This window comes from Onychomys torridus, chromosome 21 (assembly GCF_903995425.1).
Source record: "Onychomys torridus chromosome 21, mOncTor1.1, whole genome shotgun sequence".
Lineage (NCBI taxonomy): Eukaryota > Metazoa > Chordata > Mammalia > Rodentia > Cricetidae > Onychomys > Onychomys torridus.
In genome coordinates, this window is record NC_050463.1 from 22993137 (window position 1) to 23017802 (window position 24666).

The 24666-nt window shown below is 45.0% G+C and overlaps 1 protein-coding gene across 4 annotated transcripts in view; it reads left to right on the forward strand.

The window, feature by feature from the left end:
* Positions 1–1060: 1060 nt before the first annotated feature.
* The window catches only part of Thumpd2 (THUMP domain containing 2), a 39263-nt gene continuing 15657 nt past the window's right edge, over positions 1061–24666 (forward strand). For 2 of the 4 annotated variants that reach the window (XM_036170998.1, XM_036170999.1), the window contains exons 1-6: positions 1061–1258; positions 11706–11841; positions 13154–13566; positions 14436–14513; positions 16896–16948; positions 22409–22496. In XM_036170998.1, coding sequence (XP_036026891.1) covers positions 1127–1258; positions 11706–11841; positions 13154–13566; positions 14436–14513; positions 16896–16948; positions 22409–22496 — 900 coding nt within the window. In that variant the 5' untranslated portion in view covers positions 1061–1126. Of the gene's footprint in view, positions 1259–11705; positions 11842–13153; positions 13567–14435; positions 14514–14544; positions 14791–16895; positions 16949–22408; positions 22497–24666 lie in introns of all 4 variants that reach the window. The other 2 variants (XM_036170996.1, XM_036170997.1) reach the window with 2 other exon arrangements.

The window sequence follows — 24666 nt, forward strand, 5'->3', positions numbered from 1 at the left end:
TTGGCTTCCATGCTACACACACAATCTCAGGTATGTATTTCAACTGCTGCCCCCAGCCCCAAATCCTCCAAGTGGGGCTGTGGGTCAGCAAAGGCCTGTTGTTGTTCGTTTGTTTACCTGTGATTTTTTTTTTCTCCAGAAAGCATTTCCTGTCTCCTTCCTCCTGCACGTAAGTCAGTCAACACGACCATCTTCTAAGCCCTTGTCTTTGACTCCTCCTGTTGACTGGCAGAGAGCAGTTGTACCTTCACTGAACTGAACTGGATGCGCTGTACCCGTGAGCTAACCCACTCGGTAACGCATGCTGGAGGTCTTAATGGAGCTTCATGGTCCTCCCCACACAGACTTGCGATGGGAACCCAAAGTATGGGGATGTTGGAACCAGCCATTGCAACAAGCAAGGAAAAGAACCGTTTGGAAAGAGGGCTGTGGTCGCTTGCCAAATGAACCAGTCTGGGAATTTAGGACTGACTCTTTGAAAAGCTCGGGTGACAGGACTCCATGAGGAACTGTGCCCTACTGCCCCAACCCTTCATGAGCTAGCCAGTGGGCAAGGACGGAAGACAGCATCCATTTCGGACCATGAGGGAGAGATGTTCCAAAACATTCATTTAACAATTCCCACATAACTGATTCAATACAGAACTTCACGACTCATTTAACGCTGTCGAATTAGGGATAGATTTTATTCTTCCTATATATTTTCTTTGTCATTTTAAAACTCAAGATTAAAAATAAATCATCCAGATACTGTTCCTAGTTACTCAAATCGGGTAGACTAAACTGGGTGGCACATTCATTATTTACCTAGACGACTGGCCAAGGGCAAGAAATGTAGCAAGTTTCGGGAACATAGAGACACTCTGTTGGAGACCAAGCATTTCTGCTCTTGGCCCCAGTTCACCACCGGGTGGGTTGGCACACAGTCTTTGGCGAAGACAGTGAGGATGGCATCCCTAAGCTCCCTTGCCTGGTTGCAGAAGGAGCTGTAGTTCCCAGGACGACCCACAGGGGGCGCGCTCCTGCGAAGCCGCCGCTGGAGGGTGCGCGTCCCCGTGCCCCGAGAGCGCCAGGGCGCGCGCCCGCGCTCACGTGACCGCGTCTCCGGGGGCCGCTCCGGAGCGCAATGGCGGCCGCCGGGGCCGAGCCGGGTTCTGACCCCGCAGCAGCAGGCGGTGTCCGGTTCTTCTGCACCGCGGGCCGCGGCCTGGAGCCCTTCCTGATGCGGGAGGTGCACGCACGGCTGGAGGCCACGCAGGTGAGTCGGGCTCCGGGTCCCCAGCGGGTCCCCGAGCCCCGGGTCCCCTTTTCCCGCCATCGGGGGCTTAGGCCGGTGTGAGCCCGGGACACCCCATCCCTGCGAGCAGTGGGGCTCCCACCCAGGTCCTGCGGTGACTGCTGCGCGCATCCAGCGGGTCGAGGGGCGTCCTTCTTTCTCTATCCAGTCCGGTCACGGCCGAAGTTGTCAACAGAGGGGTGCGGAAGCCCGGATTTGTCCCGGATTCCTGGAAAAGAAACCATGCAATGGCAATAATTGGAGTTATACCCTAAGTGCAGATGTGCTTTCCAGGCTCAGTTGTGGAGTCTTGTTAACTCTCTTGAGGAGGTTGGGTTTTCGCAGTGTGGCCTGCCTCTGAAGCATAAAAAGTACACCTCCAACGCGGTACCAGTAGCCAGGAAAAGTACACGCTCCTGCCGGCCTCATAGCTACTTGTTGGTTTCAGTGACAAGAGGACAGATTCCTAGAATGTGCTCGTCAGGTTATGGACAGCTGAAGGGAAAGATGTCATAGAGCAGGTTGGTACTTGTGTGGGGGATGTGTTTTTGGAAAGGGAAAGCTTGCTAAAGCCAAGCTAGCTGCTCACCTCTGGGGGTGCAAAGTGTTCGAAGCCCACAAAGGGAGTGTCTGCGATGGCCCGCAGGTGCAGCGGGGAGAGAGTTACCAAGAATGGCCTTAGCCGCATTAGACTACTGCCATTTGTGAATTGCACTACAGAATTGAACATTTGTTGAATGTAAAATGTATCCCAAATAGCCTCTATGTAATAATCCCCACATTCATCAAGGATTTAGAGGGGTTTTTTCTTTTTTTTTTTTTTTTTTAATTGTGTGTTTGTGTGTGCGCGCACATAAATGCATAGTACTGGTGGAAGCCTGAGACATCAATTCATCTCCCTGGAGCTGGAGTTACAGGTGGTTGTGAGCTGCCCAGCATAGGTCCTAGGACTCCATCCCGGGTCCTCTACAAGAGTAATACCTGGTCCTACAGCCACAAAATGACATTAATATTCAGATTCTGAAATTAAGCATTACTATATAATAACTCAGCCAGCCATCCGGCCATATATAGTGTCACCCTGGGATTTGCTTTGGCGAGCTTGGTGTGTGGAAATGACAAGGTGTGGTCCAATCTGGATAGCTAAGATGGTTAGAAAAAAATGGATCCTGTTTGTCTCCTCCAAAGACAGAATCAGTTGAGGGAAATTTCAACAGCCAAGAATTCAGTCAAACGTGGAGAAACTTTCTTGACAGCGAGAGCAGGTAAATGCCAAGAGAGTTTTCATATTCTGCTCTGGTATGGTTTTAGGAAGAGAGAGATGTAGGAAAGAGATCTTGACACGTAGCCCTCAAATTGCGTCCCAGCTGCTCTGACCGGAAAACAAACTCCCCAAGTTCATTGCTGGCATCATTACCTCAGGATTGCCCTAACATTTCCTGAGTACTTGAGATGTTAGCCGCTCTGCACATAGGATTTAATCCTCCTAGATGTACTATGACTATGTCGCCTTTACCTCCATTTACAAAGACGTAACGAAACCAACCCTCCTGTCTGGATCCAGCTTCCAAGCCCATGTATTTTACCTCTAGGCTGAGTTACTCTGTTACCATCAGCTGGGTCCTTCACTGGTACCAGGGCTAGGTAAGTAAGAGCTCCTTGTGGACACCCTAGGGCCTTGAGTGCCCGAAGCCTTGGGGCTAGACTGGCAAGTCCAGGGGCTTACAGCTTCACACTCCCACAGTAACATACATCTTGCTCCAGACTTTAGATGTGAAAGCTCCGTGGCTTGAAGAACCCAGGAAGGAGGTTTGTTCCTCTGGGCTCAGACATTGAGCAGCCGTGAGTGGCAGCAGGAGATAGCAGCACGCAATCATAAGGAATGAATGCTGCTGATTGGTGGCTCTTGGGCCTAGAGTAGCAGGACCCTGAGCCCTTGGCAGTGGCTAGTGCTCCATCGATAGGGCTGAGACCTTTGGCCTTTAAGGCTTAGCAGCACCCGCAATTCTAGCAACTGTGGGAGCCCACAAAAGCTCCCTAGGGAGATCTGAGCTTGCTTTACCCAGCAGGACTGCATCAGGGGACAGCTTGACCACGTGCAAGGTCACCAGGTGTCTGGGATGGTCTGCACTTGGCTGTGCTGGGGGAGGTCTTTTGCTCCACCCCTTGGCATTCCTTTAAAAGCCCTTTAGAGGAGACAGAAGGGGCTGGGGGGGTTGGACCAGGCCCTCTGGAGGCTATCCTGTGTTTCTGTCTGTCTCTCTTTCCCTCTGTACTTCTGTCTACATATCCCTTATTTCTCCCTGCTCAAGAGTCCCCCGGGGGAAGAAGAGGGAGTCGGTCTCCCTTGGACAACCAGGGCCCACCATTGCTCATCTTAGTTCCTTAGCATCCCTGTTCTCTGTCGTTTTCTCTCCTCGCTGTTCTCTGGGCGGCATCCTCTGATATTACTGCCACTAGCTTGTCACTGCTGCTGCCATCTGCTCTGTGTCCCCAGCTCACCCTAAGGGTAAAGGTTAAAAAGAGGCAAGAAAAGATCATTGGAAAGAAGCCTTTTGTGGACCCTGAGTGTGCAGCAACACCGGAGACCAGCACAAAGGGCGTGCCCGGCTGGATGAGAAAGGAAGCTAAAGAGCCTGCTTTTTACAGCCATAGAGGGATGTGGTGAGGATGCGATTGACACCAATCAAACATAATTAATCCCACCTACAATCGATACTCATCACGGCACGAGTCGTGGTGAGGCCCCTCATGCAAATGAAGATCTGTTTGTACCAGTCACTCACCGGCCTTTTGCTGGGCTGTCGGGCAAAGTGCTCCCCCTGTTATTCTAAGTAAGAATAACCGCTGGTGACGGTGGCGCACGCCTTTGATCCCAGCACTCGGGAGGCAGAGCCAGGCGGATCTCTGTGAGTTCGAGGCCAGCAAGATCCAGGACAGGTACCAAAACGACACAGAGAAACTCTGTCTCAAACAAACAAAACAAAACAAAACAACAACAACAACAACAAAGTGCTGGCTAAGCAGAGTCATCTATAGTTTACCAAGACTTGTAATGTCAACCAAAAAAGGTCCACTGCAAGGTGTTTGAAAAGGCCCCGGCTGAAATAGCGCCTTCTTAAATCACGGCTGTGCTTTGCAGCAAGCAGCTGTGGTTGCCATGTACCTTCCTCAGGACCCTCATGGAGTGTCCAGAGTGTCCACGTTAACATTAGGGTAGCCCAGCTACACAACTGACTGACAGTCCTTGCTAAAAGCAGCCAGAGCACCGGAGAAGAGTCAAAAGCAAATTCCCCAGCCCCCAACACCTTAGTTTATTTAAAGGAAAAATAAACATTAAGAGGGTTAGTTGGAGGGTTATTTACAATCATTAATATCAGTGTTTAACAGTTCGGTAACAATAAGCTTACCTTCTACCTCAGGATGGTTCTCTCTAATCTGTCTGACCTTGCTGTCTGAGGAGAAGGATTCTAAGACACCTACCTCCCTGTACAAAAATGTGTGGTTGCTCAAATCTGCATATACAATAATGTAGTGTTTCCTTATAACTCCCACATATGGCACTAATGCGGTCTCGGTAGTTAAACAGATTGTTTAGGGAAGAATACCAAAGAAGGAGTCTGAATGTTCAGTATAGATACAAGGTTTACTTCCTAAATATTTCTCTGTATTTCTGGACCCATTGAATCCACCCAGAGGGCTCCTGCAGTTACAGAGGACCAGCTGAAGTGTGGGGAACTACCCTGTAGCACTGAGTGAAGGCTGTGTCCACAAAGCCACAGTGAAGACCGTATGCTCAGCTCTCACATTAGTCTTTAATGGATGTGTGATTTTGAATAAATTGTTCAGATTTCCGAGCCTCACTTTCCCTTGGCTAATACCGACTTTCATGGCATCATTAAGCTAAAGATAGATAGCATGGGGTGCGTGTCCAATCATCGGTGCTCCATAAATCCTTTCCCACAAAGTGAGTTGCACAGGGATACTTAAAGAAATTATTCTTGTGCTGAGAAGAGTCTCTTAGAAATTTAGGTTTGCTGGAAGAAAATTAATATTCAAAAATCTGAATTTATAAAAACAAATTAATTCAGAAGTGATTGTTTACTTTTAGGAGGTAATCACTCAATTTTAATCAGTTTTTTTTTTTTAATTTTAGTGAGGGTAGGACTCACCAGGGAAGCCTGCTGAAGGTGCATATTATCCCTGGGTACCAGCCCCCAGAAGGTTTTTCTTTAAGTGGAGCTTCTGATGAGCTCAGGTGTTTGCATTTGAACATGAAAACACTCTCCCTTCCCAGGTGACTGTCGCTCACACAGTGCCTCCAAAACAGCTTGTAGCGGGAGAGCCTCCTGTGTGTTCCTTTGAGCTGTTTTCCATGGACACAAAAACAAACAGAATAATGTGGTGCGTTCTCCCGCTCATCAACCAGCTGCCGCAGCGATCAACCCCCAGTGAATTCTGTTTTATTCATACCCCCGCCATACTTCCAACCCAGGATATTTTGAAGCAGATCCTAGGAATCATTTCATCATCGGGTTTGCTTATATAACTCTAAATTATGACTCTCTCATAGCAGTGTGTATAGTGTAAAGGAGATGAATTTTTTTGAAATATGTCACCTTATCATTTACACAGCTAAAAGAAATCATTCCTTCTCAACCCGTAGCTAACTAGTATTCAAAGTCGAGTTTGTTTTATAATGTGACTTTTGTTTTGAGTTTGTGTGTTTAAGTGGGCGTTTGAATGCCGTCTACATACTGTGATCGGTTGATACTATTCATCTCTCATCTATGAATTCACCTCTGGGTTTGTTTGTTTTTTTTCTCTCAGAATTTTCGTGTTAAAGTGACTGGGTTGTTCACCCTGACACTAAAGCAATCTGTAAAATAAAAGGGCTGACAGTAAATATTTTAGGCTGTGTGTCACGATTGGTTTCCGTCAGATTCCTGTAGACTTTACTCGTCACATGATTTCTGTTATATTTTTCTTCTTCGATGTTGTATTTACATCCCTTAAAAAATAGTAAGCCATTCTCGGCCGGACATGGCCAGTTTCCTGACCCGCCATGGCTGTGCTGTCCAGTGGGGTCACTACCCCCACGGTGGCTATTTAGAGTTAAATAAGAATTGTTTTTCCAGACACCTTAGTGGCACTTCAGATGCGCAGAAGCTATGCATCCTGGTGGCTCCAGGATTGGATGCAGTGTTACCCTCATCTAGATTTGCCAATGGTGGTGGATGAGAATGGCCTCTCCTAGGCTCATAGATTTGAATGTTTGGTTCCCAGTTGGCAGACTGTTAAGGAAGAATTAGGAATTGTGGCCTTGTTGGAAGAGGTGTTTCAGAAGCCCATACTAGGCCCAGCCTGTCACTCTATCTCTCTCTCTCTTCTCTGTCTCTGCCCCACCCCCATCCCCTTCTCTCTCTCTCTGCCTCCATCTTGAGAATAAGATTTAAGCTTTCAACTACTGCCCCAGCATTATGCCTGCCTGCCTGCCTGCCTGCTTGTTTTTTCACCATGATGATTATGGATTCACCCTCTGAAACTGTAAGCAAGTCCTCAATTAAATGCTTTCTTTTAGAAGTTGCTCTGATCAATGATGTCTTTTTACAGTAGTAGAGCAGTAGCTAAGGAGTTACTCTCAGCACTGGGGAGGTAGGGGCAAGCAGATCTCTGTGAGTTCGAGGCCAATCTGGTCTACAGAGAAAGTTCTAGGACAGCCAGGGCTACACAGAGAAACCCTGTCTCGAAAAACAAAACAAATAAAAAGAAAAATAACTAAGCCAGGTGGTGGTGGTGCACCTTTAATCCCAGCACTCAGGAGGCAGACCCAGGCGGAGCTCTGTGAGTTCGAGGCCAGCCTGCTCTACAGAGCGAGATCCAGGATAGGCACCAGAACTACACAGAGAAACCCTGTCTCGAAAAACAAAACAAAAAAAAGGAAAATAACTAAAATATCAACCTCCATTTCCATGGCGTGGTTTAATGTGTTCCTCTATGTGTTGGTCCTTTTGTATTGCTATAAATGAACACTGCAGGTTGAGTGCTGTGTAGAGAAAAGTACCTTTTACAGTCCTTGGAGGCTAAGGAGCCCAAGACTGAGGTCTGTATCTGTGAGGGAATTCTTGCTGCCTTCTAACATGGCAGATAGAACCCAGGGAGAGGAAGTAAAAGGCACACAGAGGCACACCAGGGCCCAAGTTCATGTCTATTGCAAGCCCTTTTCCTCAGTGGCATCACTCCACTGCAGGCCCTGCCTTAGAAAGGTCCTACCTCCCAGAATGCATTGAGCATATTTTCAGCACAGAAATGTTGGGGCACCTAGGACTCCATCCTCTGCATTTCCTGTAAACTGGCTTCCTGGGTCTGATTGACGCTTGAGTCCCCGTCCCCATGTTCCAGTAGTGGGATAAATGTCTTTATAAAGGTGCCTGGGTATTTTAAAACATTTCATACACACATTTAGACCACTTTAAATGCAGAAAAATCCCTTTCGAACAACATGTAATGTACTAAATACTAATTTTTGGTAAAACTCATAGTAGCGATGGTTCTCTTCAAGATAAAATCCCATGCAGCGGAGGTGATGTTGCGTTCGCTGAGCAGAGGCCCCTGTTCACTGATCTCTGTAAGTCCACACACCGGAGACTATTAACCCAAGCCTTTAGGAGGCCAACCGGTTTTTCATTCTTTAATAGTGTTGTGACGGTAGGGTGTAGTTAGAGCTAAGAGGGTTGTTTCGTAGTTATTTTTGTGGAATGGAATCTTTTCAAGATTCTGTGTATTCCTTTTCTTTCAATTTGATGCCATTTTGAAAATTAAATTTTAAAATTCTGTCTTAAAAAATGAACCAAAACAAACTTAGACACCACCCTAACAGATCACTTAGTACTTTAAAAATCCATTCTACATCTAAATAGTGTCTGTAGAATTACAAGTTTGGTCCTTACCAGTGAAACTGTAGTTTGCCTACATTTAAGCATCTGCTAATCTTTGGGCTAAACTTGAGCCTGTGAATTTAAAAGGAAAGACAAGAATGCTAAGCAGTTAGACATGCTGGCAGGGAAGGGCTCTTAGCTCATCTCCTGGGCGTTAGACAGTAGACCAGTTGGTTCAGACATGACATTTTCATGATCCAAATGGGAGCAACAACTTGTAAATAGCTTTTCAAATAACAACCGTTAGGATGGAAATTCTAGAATGCTATATTGCTCCATGATATTATAATTGAATATAATCAACTAGAAGCAATGAACTAAGGCCTGAGGGATCCTCCTGGGTAAAGGCACTTACTGCCAAACCTGAGTGTCCAAGTTCAGTCTCCGGGACCCCCATGGTGGAAGGAGAGAGCCCACTCCACAGATTGTCCTCCGACCCCCACATACGCACTGTGGTACACATGCCCCCACACATGGACGTTGACACAGAGAGATAAATGTTAAGAAGTAGTAGGGGTGGTGGAGAGATGGTTCAGAGGTTAAAAGTGCTTGCTACTCTTCCAGATGACCCAAGCTTGGTTCCTAGCACCCACGTCAGACTGCTGACACCCCGCTTCCAGCTCCAAGGGACCCATTTAGCCTCATAGGCATCCAAACACACATGGCATACACACATACACATAAAAAAAATGAAATGAATAGGTAAGTTGAAGGTCTGGAGAGATGCTAAGAGCACAGTGTTGCTCTTGCAGCAGACCTGACCAGGACCCCAGCACCCACATCACATAGTTCGCGATTGCCTGTGACTTCAACTCCAGGAGGCTCCAGCACCTGTGACCTCTTATAGCACCCGATCACATATGTGCTTTTCTATACACATACACATAGTTAAAAATAATAAAAGTAAATCTTACCCCAAAAGCAATGAAAAAAAAAAAAAAAAAGCTGGAGGAAAGGGGTAACACTAGCTTTAGCAGCTGCTGAATTCTTAAATACTGAACTTCGTTCTCCCCCCCCCCCCCCCCCCCCCCCCCGCTCTGAGGGGTGTTAATATTCACAAAGAGGAGATTGCTTGTGTCACATGTGTGGCTGTGCGGTCCTCACAGTGACTAAGTTAATGAACTGTGTGTGGGTTTCTCATGTGGAAAAGACTAGTAGCCGTGTGTAAATTCTTGAGACAATAATGCTGCCTTGGGGTTTGGTATTTTAATTAATCATCATGCTATTCTCATGATTTGATGTCCTGAAAACCCCAACCTTTCCAGTTCTGTCATGTTCGTAATAAACCTTTCTTTAAAAAAGAGGATACCTTAAGAAAATCTGATTGTATAGACTTTTCCTTAATAGCCAAACAAGGAAAAGAAGCAGAAATCATTGAACAGTTAAGGAGGTATAAATGTCTAGATCAATGGCTACTTAAGTAAAATCCCAGGTCTAGGTTTTGATGTCCATTTTCTTGCTTTTATTACTTTAATATCTCTCTTTTTAAAAATGTGTATCAATGTTTTTGCTGCATGTATCATATTCATGCAGTTCCCTTAGAGACCAGAAGAGGGCATCAGATCCCCAGGAACTGGAGTTATAGAGTGTTGTGAGCCGCCCTTTGGTTGCTAGGAACCGCGTCTTTTGCAAGAACAGCAAGTGCTCTGAACCACTGAGCCATCTCTTCTGTCCCTCTTACTTTAGTCCAAAAACAGTTCATCCTCAGTAAAATAGTTTCGTTTATTTTGTGTGCATTGGTTTGGCCTGCCTGTGTGGGCTGTGTGCTTGAAAAGGTCAGAAGGAAGCTTCAGATCCCTGAAACTGGAGTTATGGGTGGTTATGAGCCTCTGTGTGTGTGCCAGGAATCTAACACAGCCAGTGCTCTTAACCGCTGAGCCATCTCTCCAGACCCTGAATGATAACTTCTTAAGAATGTGGTAATATCCTAAGACAAGCAGTTTATTTGACTCGACATTCTGGCACAGGGAAAGCCCAAGTAGCAAGGATGTGTCTGAAATGACCACGCCCATCTGTGGAGAAGCTCAGAGAGCCTGTCTGAAGGAGGGGCGTGTATGCAGTAGAGGGGTGGGAGCCAGCTTCTCTTTTACAGCAGCCTGCCTTTCTGGGAAGTGGCTGCCATCGTGAGACCCGGCTCACCCCAGGTGACCAGTGTCAGTTTCAGAGTTGGTGTGACCAAGCGCTGCCTGCTAGGCCTGGCCTGGTGAAAGTTCTGCCGCCTCCCAGTGTCACCGCACTGGCCAGCCCAGTACGTGACCCTTGGGTACCCAGTCAACCCATAGCACAAGGCACCCCAGATTCCCCGGCGCCTTAGTTCCAGGTAACTCAGGATTATGTCAGTCAGCCGTGAGCATTGTGAAAAGGAGACGTCTGAGACGGTCAGCATCCCTCCAGGACTTGTGACAGCTAGAAGGTTTAGGACTCGTTTGGCAGCAAGTGCAATGTCCACGCCACATTCAACTCCCTGTCAGTGAGTGCCCATTTCCCTTCTTCCCCCACGTGCCACATGCTCGTCCTGAGGCCTGTTTCTGTGTGGTGTGTATATCTCACACCTATCCAGCTTCCTCTTCCATGGCCACATGCCCCCCATTTCTCCCTCAGTAATCTGTTCCCCCTCAAGCATCTCATTCTACACCCCGTCTTTGATGCCCCTTCCAAGGTCATTTCTCTGTCAGCTAAATCATTGCTGTCGTGGTTTCCATCAGAATTCTTTAAGGGCTGCCCATTACCGTCTGTGGTACTCAGAATTTCATGGCTGTCTATCAGGCTAGCCTAAGCTCTGCCATCCATCCCCCTGACATTATCAATCAGCATAATTCAGCCAGGGCTGCCAGCGTGCTGACAGTTGACTGCGGCCAGGTTTCTGTTGCTTCTGCACCTGCTCATGTGTGGTAAAATCCTGCTTCCTAGGTCTTACAGGATTCCTCCCCACCATTTTAGAAACGGTCACTTCCTACTCGGTACTAACATACAGTGCAGCTTATCAGTACAGCTGATAAGCAGTTAAACCTTTTCATTTCCTCTGGGTTTAATTTATGGTATTGGCTGACCAGTTTTACATCTTAGTTTAGATCTGTTGCATTATTATTCAGACGGGGGAATATTTAATAAACATCCACCGTGGTCTAGACACCTAATTTGTGCTATGCATGCTACCTGACTTCTGCCTACTTTTAAACAGTGGGTGAGGTTTGGCAGTGTGATTATTGAATATTTTGTCTTTTATGTTTTTCCAGTCACATGGGTGTGTAGTTTACAAGAGGTGGCATGATAGTCTGACCACGTGACCTTATGCAGATTGTGTAGCCTACCCTAGATGTCAGTTTGTGATGTGGAAAACGGGCATGATAAAATCGACCTTGGGCTTGTTAAGTGTTTGAAGGAAAAATACATGTTGACTATGCTCACCAAACGACAGATGCTCCCCATATGATCAAAGGGAAAAAGGAAGTGGCCCTTAGCCATATTAATGCCTGTTTTTCTGTGTCTAGGTTGAATATATTTCAGGAAAAGTGTTCTTCACCACCTGTTCGGATCTGAGCTCAATGAAGAAGTTGAAGTCAGCAGAAAGACTGTTCCTGTTGATTAAGAAGCAGCTTCCAATTGCAGCTCCTTCTCTGCGCAAAGGTACAGCGAGCGCCCTCTGCTTTACCCACCCGCGTGTGACCCAGGCTGTCCCCTGGCAATTGTGTGTCTCCGTTTCACAGACTCCGGCTCATTCATTATTAGTTACAGAGATTATATCAGTTCAGTTCCCTGGTATTATCATATCTGTAGCCAGCTCCTTCGCTTCTCTTTGGAACCTGCTGCCTGCCTTCTGGGTTTTATTGTTCACGTTTTCTTTCTAGAGATAAATATGCTCCATTGTATTTATTTGATTTTTTTTGAAACACATAATAACCAGAATACAATTTTGCATCACAATTTGGTTAAAAAAAAAAAAACTGTTATCTTATAAAGTTTAACTAAATGATATAGTTGGAAATTATTACATAGTAAAATTTTCTTCTCCTAGAATCTTAAGTGTTTTTAACAAACTTATGCCCATTTATAAAGGCAGTTTGGGAGATTTTGTAATTACTCCCTGACTTTAAAATTATGTTATATAAATAATTTCAAGATCATGATTAAAGCCATTTTTAAAAGGCAGACACCGCAGGGTTTAACACTGCCTCAGCCTTCACTCTGATTACTGTGTGCATAAGACATCAAAGAATTACATAAATCTGTAAGAAGCCATTTCAAGAAAAATTACAAATGACCAAAATCAAGACTGGGAAGGGGGAAAAAAATTAAAGCAAATCCCAAGGATTTGTGGGGTTACCATAATTTCCTCCCAGCATCCATACACTGTCCTCTTGAAGGACTGTAGTGGTAATTTTCAGATCAACTTAGTGACTTTTGTTTATAAGGGAAGGTTAAAGGTCACTGGGCAAGCTAACAGCCCTAAGCTTATAAGTGGCTTGTGTATCAGAAGTTTGACTTCGTGGAAACTTATTTTAAGATTTATGTTAATATCTTTGTGGTCTGAAGTGAAATGGGTCCAAAGTTCAGCTGCTCTGTTCCTGATCTCTGTATTTCTGGTTTATGGACAAGGTCACTGTTGTCTTGAAGATCAGTATATCCCCTGTGTCTGTGCATAAACTCACCATCCGCTGAGTGCATATCACAGGATAAATGGCTTTGCTGAAGTAGAGCATGGGATTTCTATAAGTTCAGTAGCTCTTAGATCTCTGTATGCAAAGTAATGGGATGTGGTTTGCTGTACATTCTTAGGATGAATTATATAAACTCCAAATAAAAGTGAAATTTTGTTCATGTAGCAATTCAGTAAAATATTTTAAAGAAATAAAGGTCATGAAATCCAGATTGATGAATGTAATAGACAGTTGTCTGTAAAGCTTGAAGATGGATAAACTGAGGTTTTTTGTTTATTTAGGAAAAATACTAAATGAAATGCAGAGACTTATAAATGATGATCCAGGAAGTTGGCTGAAGGCCACTTCACTGTGGAAAAAACTTCTTGAACAAGATACAAAAGGAGAAAAAGTTTCTCAGAGGAATACTAACCCACTAAAGCGAAAAGTGGGAGAAGATGAGATTGTCAGTGCTAAGAAGTTAAAACTAGAGGGGATAGAGCTGGCTGAAGAGAGTCACAGGGAAGGCCAGCGGGACAGACTTCCCGAAGACTCACGGGAGCAGGGCGATGCTCTCACTGAAGCCGACGGGCTTCAGGAACAAGGACTCCAGAATGACATGGCGAAGGCAGCTGACACTCAGAGCCAGGAGGACCTGACCTTCAGGGTTTCCTGTCGCTGCAGCGGGAATATGGGAAAGGCCTTCACTGCACAGGTATGCACGCTCATCACCCAAGTGGGATGGATCCTACCTTCCAAAGGCGCACCTCTTACAGCACAGATAAGATGGCCCAGGTGGAGGGTGAGGTCTGACTTCGTTTGATTGTCTGTCTCTAAAAGTACATTTCCCATTTCAACTTGGCCTCAGCGGCTCCAGAGAAACACTGTGCCATTCCACGTGGCGGCCTTTTACTTTCCTCCTAAACTTCTAAAGTTCATAGATGTCCATTGCATTTATAAATGCTGATGCTGTGACATATATATATATGGGAGGGTCTTCTTCATTACAAGCACATGTCTGTTGAGGATCACCCTACACTGTGTGATATTTGTAGGTTTGTCCCTGGGACCTAGACCACAAGTGCACATGAAGCCTAATAGTCTAGGGAGGGTGAACAGACACCGGTTTCCATCCCAAGACCTATTGGTTGGCCCTGACGAAGGTCAGTAGCACAAAATTGATCTGGATCTTTTAGCCACACTTAGTTAGAATCACACAGACCCTAAAGGTTGAGTCTAATGAAACTGATCTGGTCATGTGCAGACATAGAGGACGATACTAGTTAACATGTGATCTTTCAGTGCGGTTCATTTCCTTTATTAGAAGGGTTGCATATATCCGGTCATAGTCTTATGTCACACACCTAAAATTGCCAGAGTAGAGATTGCACACAAGTAGAGAGTAATCCTAAGGGGTTTGAAAATGGAGAAAGTAAAATACAGCACCATTGCCTTGCATAGGCAGTCTTGGAAGTTGTATTTTAATATCCCTTAATTACCATCAGGTGATAGCTAGCTCTTGCCTGTTTTAAAGTTTTCTTCTTTGTTATTTTCTTACCTTTTCGATAACTTGCCACCTTGCAGGAGGCAGGAAGAGTGGTTGGAATTGCTCTCATGAGGAAGTTTGGATGGAAAGCCAACTTGAGGAATCCAAATTTAGAGGTAATGAATCTCCACCTCGATTTCTGTTCAGCAGGATCGTCTCCTTTCCGTACTTTTCGGGCCAACTCCAGTTGGAGGAAGTATGTCTGCGTGGGTCCAGCAGCCTGCTTCGACTCGGCAGCCAAATGAGGCAGAAATGTCTCACCCGAACTGGAGTCACGTGGCCAGGGCTGAAGGAGTCATTTGCAGTGAGATTGCAGTGGCATTCTCCATGGTCTTCACATGCGTAACAAATACCTTTATAAGAAATTATTTCTTAGAGTGCTATGTGAAGAAGGTAACCTAAAGACACACAAAATCTGATAGTATTGTCACTAGTGGCTTTGTTGGGCTTATGGGATTGTGTTTATCTTTTATTTGGGAAAGATAAATTCAGGGGGTAACAAAAATTAACCTTCCCTGTATTTTGAAAACCATCTTATGACTTTGGCAGACAGCTAGTTATTTTAATAGTTTATGTATAAGTTTATTCCTTGTGATCCAACTGTCTATGGGCCAAATGAGTCAGAAACTTCATGAGTTGTTGGAATCTCTTCCCTTTTACTTATGTTTTCACGTCTAAACACAGCATCTGATGTCAATCCAGTGGTGTGCCCAAAATATTTTGGCCCCCAGATTTTTTTGGCGTGGTGTTGTCTCCCCCACTTCATCTCCTCTCTGTTCTCTCCTTTATCTCTCCCCTAGCTCCATTACACTGTCAAAATCGCCCTGCAAAAATACCATTGGGTTAGCTCTTACCCACCATCTCGTGGAGTTTATAATGGCTCTAATGGGTTAAAGTAACCATACAAAACTGTAATTGGTGTTAAAGCAATGTATAGTAAAATGCATGACTCAAATCAATGAAGAATCAATCCTTAAATTTTGTCCTGTAAAACTGATAGGAAATCAGTTTTATAGTGGGAGAAGCTGTTCTTGACATTTGGTATGTGAAAATGAGATCAATATATATTAAAATTTGAAATAGAACAGAATTCTATTAAATAACATTGCTAAAATGCAGAATCAATACAATTGGCAAATTCAGCTGTGGTGTTTCAGTTGATGGAAAAATTGTCCCCAAGTGGGAGGGACCACCTCATGCAATTCTTAATGACAGTTTCTCGTATTGGAACAGTTCTGTGAAGGTGCTAGTGTTGAACCTGACCTCGGGGCTGGGGTGTGGCTCAGTCATAGAGCACTTACCCAGCATGTGTGAGGCCCTGAAGTCAATGTTCCATCTCTAGCTGTAAGTTGTGGGAGAGACACTTTGGGTGAATGTACCAAGGATCACGTGGTCCACCATATCAGAATGGTCTATAAAACTCCTCAGACTATATGAGTAAGAGAAATTCCCATTTTTTAATTGTATGTGGGCTGCTAATAATGACGCATTTAGATTCTATCCAGAACCTAATGGAAGGAAGGAAGAGGCTATGGGTTGGTTGGTTGGGTTGGTGGGTTGGTGGGTTGGTAGGTTGGTTGGTTGGTGGTTGGTTGGTTGGTTGGTTGGTGGTTGGTTGGTTGGTTGGGTTGGTTGGTTGGTTGGTTGCTGGTTGGTTGGTTTGGTCAGCTTGACACAGATGGAGTTATTTGGGAAGAGAGACCTCAGTGAAAATACCTTCATCAGGTGGCCTGTGGGTGTGTCTGTGGGGCATTTTCTTAATTAATCTTTGATGTGGGAAGGCCCAGCTCACTGGGGGTAACAGTGCCACTCTGGGTGGTCCTGAACTGTACAAGGCAGGAAGCTGGGCAAAGCATGGGAGCAAGCCAGTAAGCAGCGTTCCTCCGTGGTGTCTGCTCCTGCCTCCAGGGCCCTCCCTGCGTTTTTGCCCTGACTTCCCTCAGTGATGGGATGTGAACTGAGAGATGTCAGGTGGAGTAACCCCTTCCTCCCCAGGTTGCTTTTGGCCCTGGTGTTTATCACAGCAATGGAGACCCTAACTAAGACACTCGCCTGCAGGTGGCAGAGAGGTCATCCTGGCTTAGGGAAGCTCCCTCTGTCTTGTGCTGTCTGTGCGCTGGGGTAGACAGCCCTGCATGGTTTGAGGTTAGAGCAGGCTTGAGGAAGTCTTAGCTACCCCAGTCTGAAAAGCTCAATCCAGTTACTGTGGTCCAGAAATGCAGCGGAGAAAGATCCGAGCTCTTACACACATGCCTGTGGATTTTACCCACCACCCGGCCCTCAGACATTTTTTATGAAATGAACCTAAATTTGGTTTACCTCTAGTTAGGGACAAGGGGTTATAGTTGTTTTTGTTTTTGTTTTTGTTTTCCAGACATGACAAGTAGGTCTTGGCATTTCTTATTAAAATCCAGGTCGTATAAACTCAAACGCTTCAGGTTGTTAGTAGCTTGATGTGGCACTTTCCTGGGCTGTTCTGATTCTGTTTGTCCTTTTAGATCTTCGTGCATCTGAGTGACGCTTACTCTGTGGTGGGGATTCCCCTGTTCAGGTAAAGTTGTCCTTGTAGAACTAAGAACTTATTTACATAGTATGGAGTGTTGATACAACAAAGGAGGCAAAGCTTTCTGGGATCTGTGCTTGGGGATGGACCTTGATCTGACTGGTTAGGGCTGATTGACCGTGGTTATCCACAGATTACAGGATGAGTCTTGGAACACTGCATCATTATTTCTATTATTAAGTAGTTTGCACAGACCCATGTATAAGCTACAACTGTTAGTCTACTGACATCTTGGAGATGTCTTTTTTTTAAAAAAAAAAAAAAAAAAACAAAGTTACTTAAATGTATATCAGACATTCTCTAGATTTAATTGCCATTATTGTTTTATTATGAGTGGCTATTGCTCACTTTAAAAATCATTTTCAGGTGTCTTTATACTCATGCAGAGTACTAAATAAATTCAAATTCTTTTAAAAAAAATCTACTGAATTCTATGCAACAGGTGCTTTTTCTAGATGTTTTGGGAAGAAAACTGTTTGGAGGCAAATCATCATTCTTAGGTTCTTGAAAGCATGTAAGTGTCCATGGCATTGTAAAGTGTGTTGTGGGTCTAACCTGTTCACATGGTATAGTGACTAGATACCCTTTTCTGTTAATTATGCCTTTGCCTTAAGTTCATGCTTTCTCAGTCTTCGATGAGAATGCAGTTTTAAAATGCATGAAGTGGTTCTAATGGCTCTTTTCCAGAGGTGAGCTCTCCAGCTGGCTAGACAAGGCAGTGAGCTCTGCCTCCCACTTCCCCTCCCCCTCTCCCAGTCCCTCCCTCCACATCGATGCTGGGGGTCAGACCTAGACCTTCACACACACACACATGCTATACAGATGTTGTATTTCTGAGCTACATTCCCAGCACCCTTGAAGAATTTGTTACCATTATTTTGATACCTTCTACCTCCTCCAAAAAAGGTGAGTCTAGAAATTGACTAGAAGAGGAATATCTCAACCCTAGTGGTACTTAATGTAACAGTGATATATTTAGATTTAGATTCCAACCACCAATTAAGTTAACATTTTAAATTTTAAATTATATATAAAACCTAATTTTTATTCAGCCAAGTATGTATAACTTTATATAAGTGTTTTTAAGTCATTAAATTTTATTATTCCAATTTTTCTTACTGTAGAAACACAAGTCATGCATATTGCATTTCAAATAATAAGTAGTAATAAGCTGAAAGTTTAAAAACACATGTGTACCTGAAAATTTCAGAACTGGAATGCACAGTGTAAATAAGGTCACAGTTGATATCCTGTGGTAAGTTGAATGGACTGCCACAGTGAAGGAAATGGTCTCAAAGGTGTCTCTTGACTGAAAATAATGATTTGTGAGAGTGTGAACAAAAGGAACAACATGGTAACCCATGGTCACATGGAAGAAAGTGGAAAATTATGAAACAGCATAAGATAGCCAAAATGTCTGAGGGCCACATCCAAATGCATATCTTAGTAGTTCCTAAAGGGCTGCTTTTGTTAAAGACAAGAACTGTTTGGATCTTTTGAAGCACAGTTTGAAGTCCCAGGGGTATTGACTATATCTACACCATATGGTCATGTTATCACTTCTCTACTTGTAAAATCAAGAAAGTAATATTACCAACTTTATAACTGTCTGAGTTTTCAGTTGGTGTGATAAGACACCATGACCAAGGCAACCTAGAGAAGAAAAGGTTCATTGGGTGCTTACCGTTCTAAAGGGTTAGAGTTCATTACCACCATGGCGCGGAACATGGCAGCAGGCAGGCAGGCAGGCATGGTGCTGGAGCAGTAGCTGAGAGTTTACATCTTATCCCCAAGTTGGAGGCAAAGAGAGACTGGGTCTGGCATGGGCCTTTGAAACTTCAAAGCCCACCCCTATGGCACATCTCCTCCAACAAGGCCACACCTCCCAATCCTTCCCAAGCAGGTCCACTGTCTGTGGACCAAGCATTCCTATGTATGAGCCTGTGGGAGCCATTCCCATTCAGACCAGCACAATAGCTTTGTGGCTGGGGTTAAACAAGCCAGGCTTTATGACAATTCTTGGTGCTGTTTCTAGGATTCAGAGTGTGCTGAATACATCTCAACTTTTATTTTTGAAATGTTCAGCAACTAGTGAGGAAGGGGAGGAACACTGACTAGGATAACAGGAATTGATTCAGTTAGTTTGAAGTGAAACAACTGTGTATCTGAGTAAGATGGTCAAGTTCAAGGAATCCAGTCTGGGATTAGAGGGGCACATGATGATGATTGACGAATTAGGAAAGAGTTAACTAATCAATGGCAGATGGGCAAAGCTGGGCATGGTAGCACACACTTACCTTCTAAAACAGTCTGGGTACATGGTGAGTTCTAAAACAGCCTAGACTGCATGGCAAGACTGTTTCAGAAGGAAGGAAGAAAGGGAGGCAAGGAAGGAGAGGGAGAGGGGGAAAGGGATAGAAAATCAGAAAGAAAAAAGTAAGGAGGTGTGACGGATTAAGTGAGGCCTCCTCAGTGGACAAGAGAAAGGGGAGATCTTCCTGACAGGTGTAACAAAATCTCTGTCGCTGTAATTAAATCATTTGACAAGAGCAACTTAAGGGAGAGAGAGATTCTTTGGCTCCCAATTGCAGACTGCAGTCTACTGTGGCAGAGAAATCACATTTCACCCACAACCAAGAGCAGAGAGCAATGCACTAATGCACATAGTGCCTAGCTTGTCCTCTGCATTTCCTACAGCCCAGGACTCCCTACGCAGGGAAGGGCTGTGTCCATAGTTACAATGGGTCTTTCCACCTCAATTCATGTAATGAAAACAAGCCCTCACAGACATCCCAGAGGCTAACTAACCTAAATCTCGACAACCCCTCCCAGGTGTGCCTGGAGGGCTGCCTGGAGGTGTTAAGATGATGCTAACCACCACATCCTTGTCTTGATGGAGGATGCTGTGCAAGAGAAAGAAGCAATTTATCTACATGGGAAAAACCAAAACCTGTATTTCCTTTTGAACAACTGAAATCTGATTTGAAACGAACCCTAAAGAAGCAGATCACTGTTTTTCTCACAAATCTGAGCTCTGCTTCCCCCTGAGCTGCTCCATGCTGCTTTGAATGGTCCATTTGTTGGAGTCAGGGCAGCTCACTGTTAGTTATTTGGCGGTGCTCTTACCCTGCGAGGAAATGTCACAAAACATGACAAAATCCACTAACAAGAGTTTTATTAAGACAGGAAAGAGACAGACATGAACAGGCCTGTGAGAAACACATGTGGTCAAGAGAGGAAGTGAGGCCAGGGAACATAGTGCCGGCTTATAAAGGCTGGGCCACGCCTGTGTACATGGACTTATGTGGCTACTCAACGCACGCACATAGATCACATGGTTGTGCTGCGCACTTTATGCAACCACGCAAAGCCACAGGGTTCTGGTCATGCGAGACATTTTGAACCGGAAATGGCTATTTTGAACCAGAAATAGCTAGGTGGAAGTGTCTAGGTCCGCCAGGCATGCCCAACCATGGGAGCATGTTGTTAATTCATATCAGTCAGGATGCTTGGGTTTAGCACAGTAAGAACACATTTGCATTGGGCAGGTATTGTCAGATTTTGTCAGTGGTCCTATATAAGTCCCTGCTCCCTGGAAGAAGATTTCATAAACTTCTCAACTGAGGACCATTTTCCATACAGGGCCTCCTCATTGCTATCTATAGTATAAATTGATGTGTTTTGTAGCAAGATAATTGCCAAGCTTACTCTGTAGGAGCAAAATTCATTGATCAAAATATTTTATGGTCTAGCTACCACCAGTTTACAGCTTGGAATTCAAAGCTATGAATATGATACTGTTTATAATGTGGAATGTTCCTGAAAAGGCTTCAATTAAAAGTGGTTTTACCACATAGAACCACCTTTCCATAGCAAGAAGTACACAGTTATAGTGTCTCCCTGGAAGGCCATCTGATTCTAAGAATTAAGAAACTTATGGTGGATACAAACAAACAGAATAATGAAAGCAGATAAAGATGAGAAAAAATGATGAAGATTCAAAGCCTGGAATTGCATTGAAAGATTTTTTGAAGTGTGCAGAAAACACTGTGGCTTTGTGTGACACCCCTCACACTGTTTGTAAAGTAAACCTGCCTCAAAACAGCAGCACAGATCCTGAAATCAAAACTTCTTTATCTTGCCCACAAACTCTAGCTCTAAATCTGCACTGAAGTTTCCAAGATGCCCCTTGCAAATTGCATTGGAAAGGTAGAAATAGAAGTTGGGGAGGCAGCTGAGTCTGTAAAATGCTTGCTATACCCTCACGAGGACTTGATTTCATCTGCAGAACCCCATAAAAAGCCAGATATGGTGGCATATGTTTGTATGGGGCAGTAGAGACAAGTGGGTCCCTGCACTCCTTGTTCAGTAATGCAAGCCTAATCAGCAAGCCTCAGGTCCCAGTGAGAGGCCCTGTTTAAGAAACAAGGTGGACAGTGTAATGAGTCTTTTTCTGTCCCACCAGTCAGCTCCCACATAATGACATGAAGACTTCTTATTAATTATGAAGGCTCGGTGTATAGCTTAGGCTTGTTCCTGACTAGTTGTTATAACTCAAATTAACTCATTTATGTTAATCTACATTCCATCATGTGGTGTTACCTCTCTTCCAACTTACACCTCCTGTTTCCTCTCCCTGAGCTGGCTTCTCCCACCTTCTTCCCAGAGTCTTCTCTGTCCCCTGAAGTCCCACCTAACCTCCTTCTAGCTATTGGCCATTTAGCTTTTTATTAAACCAATCACAGTGACACATCTTTACACAGTGTAATCAAATGTCTCTAAATAGGACAGCCACTGAGGAGCAATACCCCATGTTGGCTTCTGACCTACATACACAGAGAGAGAGGGTGAGGGGAGGGAGGGAGAGAATGGGTGGTGGAAATGATACATAATAGTCTGACAGGATTTGAACTACTTTGAAGCCTGGCAGATGTAGGAACATGTTAGCTAGGATGAGGGAAGGGTGTGGGTGTCCTGTGTTGCAGTTAAGAAGGAGAGCCTAGACTCATTGTATGCTCCTGCCTCGCTGTGTCTTCTGAGAAGGGTGCAGATCAGCAGAAGCCAAGCTTGCAGAAGAGACAATTTCCCATATTGCATCCAGATCTCAAAGCCCTGTCCTCGCGATGACGCCAGCTGTTCTGTGTAAAGACAGGAAAGTGCTAAGCCAGAGGTTCCTTTGTGTGAGATGACGTTTTTGTAACTTGAACATAGGAGAACTTAAATTTCAGTTGTCCAGAAAGTGCGTTATTCTTTATTACCACACTGGCTGATTAAACAAAGGCCCAATGGAGAGGGTATTTAATAATGAGGTTAAAATATCCTCTAGGTCAAGAATATATCAGATTGATATGTTCAAGTACTTCTCAGATACCGACAAAACGCCCGTGTTCTGTATCCCATTCTTTACATATAGTAATATTTGATACCTCCCTGGTCTCTTTCTCGCAGAGTTCCTTTGGCCAGCAGAACTTATATCCAGACAGCTGGGCTGCGGTCGACCATCGCATGGGCCATGGCATCTGTTGCGGAAATTAAGGTCAGGAAGATGCCTATACCCCTCTCAACCACAGCAAGGTCCTTCTTGTGGGTGGGCACCCTGCTTACTTCCGGTCTGGGGTTTCCTCGTTGTTTTTCCTTTCTCCCCTCGTTTGTTTGTTTGTTTGTTTGTTTGTTTGTTTTGCAGCTACAGTTTATTTGACCTAAAAGCTGTCACAGTCTCTACTTTTTGTTTTGTTTTGTTTCTTTTTGATTTTCTGTATTGAACTTCTTTGAGCATTTTAACTGAAAGGGCTGAGGCTAAAGTGAGTTGCATTTTATTATTTCTAATGTTGGGAGTCATAATCCCCAAATGTGGCCTAAAGAACCTACATCATTAAAAAAAAAAAAAAGATCCCCATAAGTCTGTAAATGTTCCACTGACAATAAGAAAATTGTGTTTTCAAACTGAAAATGTTTTTTATGACCTCTGCTTTCCATTAGAGTCTAAAAGCTACCCCGAAAGTTCCCTGTGCTCCTGTATTTGCACTGACATTTCTTCTTTGTGATGCCATTGCAACTGCTGTCCTTTCCATGGCGAAGCCCTCTTCGTCTGGGCTAGCCAGCTCAGCTAGGGTTTCCCCATGCCTCCTGCCTTACCTGTAGTTAGAGTTTTCCTGCCTAGTCCACAGTCAGGACAAATCTCTCTTACCCGCCAGTTCCACAGTCGCTCAGACCCAACCAAGAAAGCACACAGAAACTTACATTGTTTAGAAACTGTATGGCCGAGGCAGGCTTCTTGTTATCTACTTCTATCTTAAATTAACCCATTTCTGCTTATCTATACTTTGCCACATGGCTTGTGGCTTACCAGTGTCTTTTCATGTTGCTTTTCATGGCGGCGGCTGGCAGTGTCTCTCTCTAGCCTTCTACTTCCCAGAATTCTCTTCTCTTGTCCCACCTATACTTCCTGCCCGGCCACTGGCCAATCAGAACTTTATTTACACAGAGTGATATCCACAGCACTTACCGATCATCCACACCTTTCCTTTTATCTTGCTGTTGCTGTTTTGCCTCTGTTTCTCCCAGTCAGTCCTGAGTACCCTTTGGAGCCCAGGCTGGTCTTGAACTTGTGACAGTGCTTCCGTGTCAGCCTCTCTGGTTTTGGTCTTTTCTGTCCCTGTCTCTTTGATTGAAAACATCCAGGAAGGGGCATGGCAGATCCCTCCCTGCCCTCTTCCTCCACTTCTTCTGTTGTAGCGGCTCCCTGTTCACCTGGGGACTGCCCCCTACTGAGACCAGGGGGATTTTAGGGATCTGACCATCAGGTTGCTTTGCCCACTCAGAACTGATCACACTACCACTGCCTCTTCCCAGCTGCGCCTCCTGGGTCACCAGGACTTTCTCTTCCCTTCTGTGCTGCCCGGAGACCTCTGCAGCTGTCCTGACTTCCTCTCCCAGCCCCCAGCCGCAAGGCTGAACTCAATGACTTTGTGTGTCACAGCTTCCCTCAACGTTGCCCCTGCTGTTTCAGAGTCTGAGTTGGCTCTTCCATGGCCCTCCTGCCCATCCTTAATGTCAGAGCACACTTGTCCCGACCCATCTGGACACAGCTGCAAAGACCCCTCCGAGGTGTGTGGCTCCTTATCTTGTTTGTTCTCTTCCCTTCCCCACGTGAGGCGATGACGTGGTCCAGGTCTTTCATAACCTTGACCTCTCCTGTTGAGTGGGACTGGGGCACCGTCAGTCTCCTCCCTCCCCAGACAGCCCTCATTCTTCCTGGCGTACTGTCTCAGCTGTGAGAAGGATTCGGTCTATAGTTCTCCCCTTTCGGCCCCATGATGCTCTTTCAGGGTCTGGTGCCGCAGATGAGCTGCCGTGCGCTGTGGGTTTTCTTGGTTCTTTCTGCTAGGAGACTCCTAAGGGTTTTCTTGTCACCCCTAAAGCTCGGGAGTATTGACAGATTCTCCTTATGTGTGGCCTCTCGTTGTGTGCCTGGGTGTGTGTCCATTCCAGCCCAGAGTTTCCCAGTCTGCCTGCTGGTTCAGTTCTGTGTCCAGAATTTACTGGCCAAGGACGTTCAGGGACAGTATTTAACAACTGTGCCTTAGTTGCTTGTTTGCAAGATGAAAATAACTTCTCGTACTGTTAAAGTGGTCGCGAGGGTCCGAGCCTGGGCCTTAGCAGCCCTGAGGGCTAGGCTTAGCTGCCTGTCCTCAGCAGGCCAAATG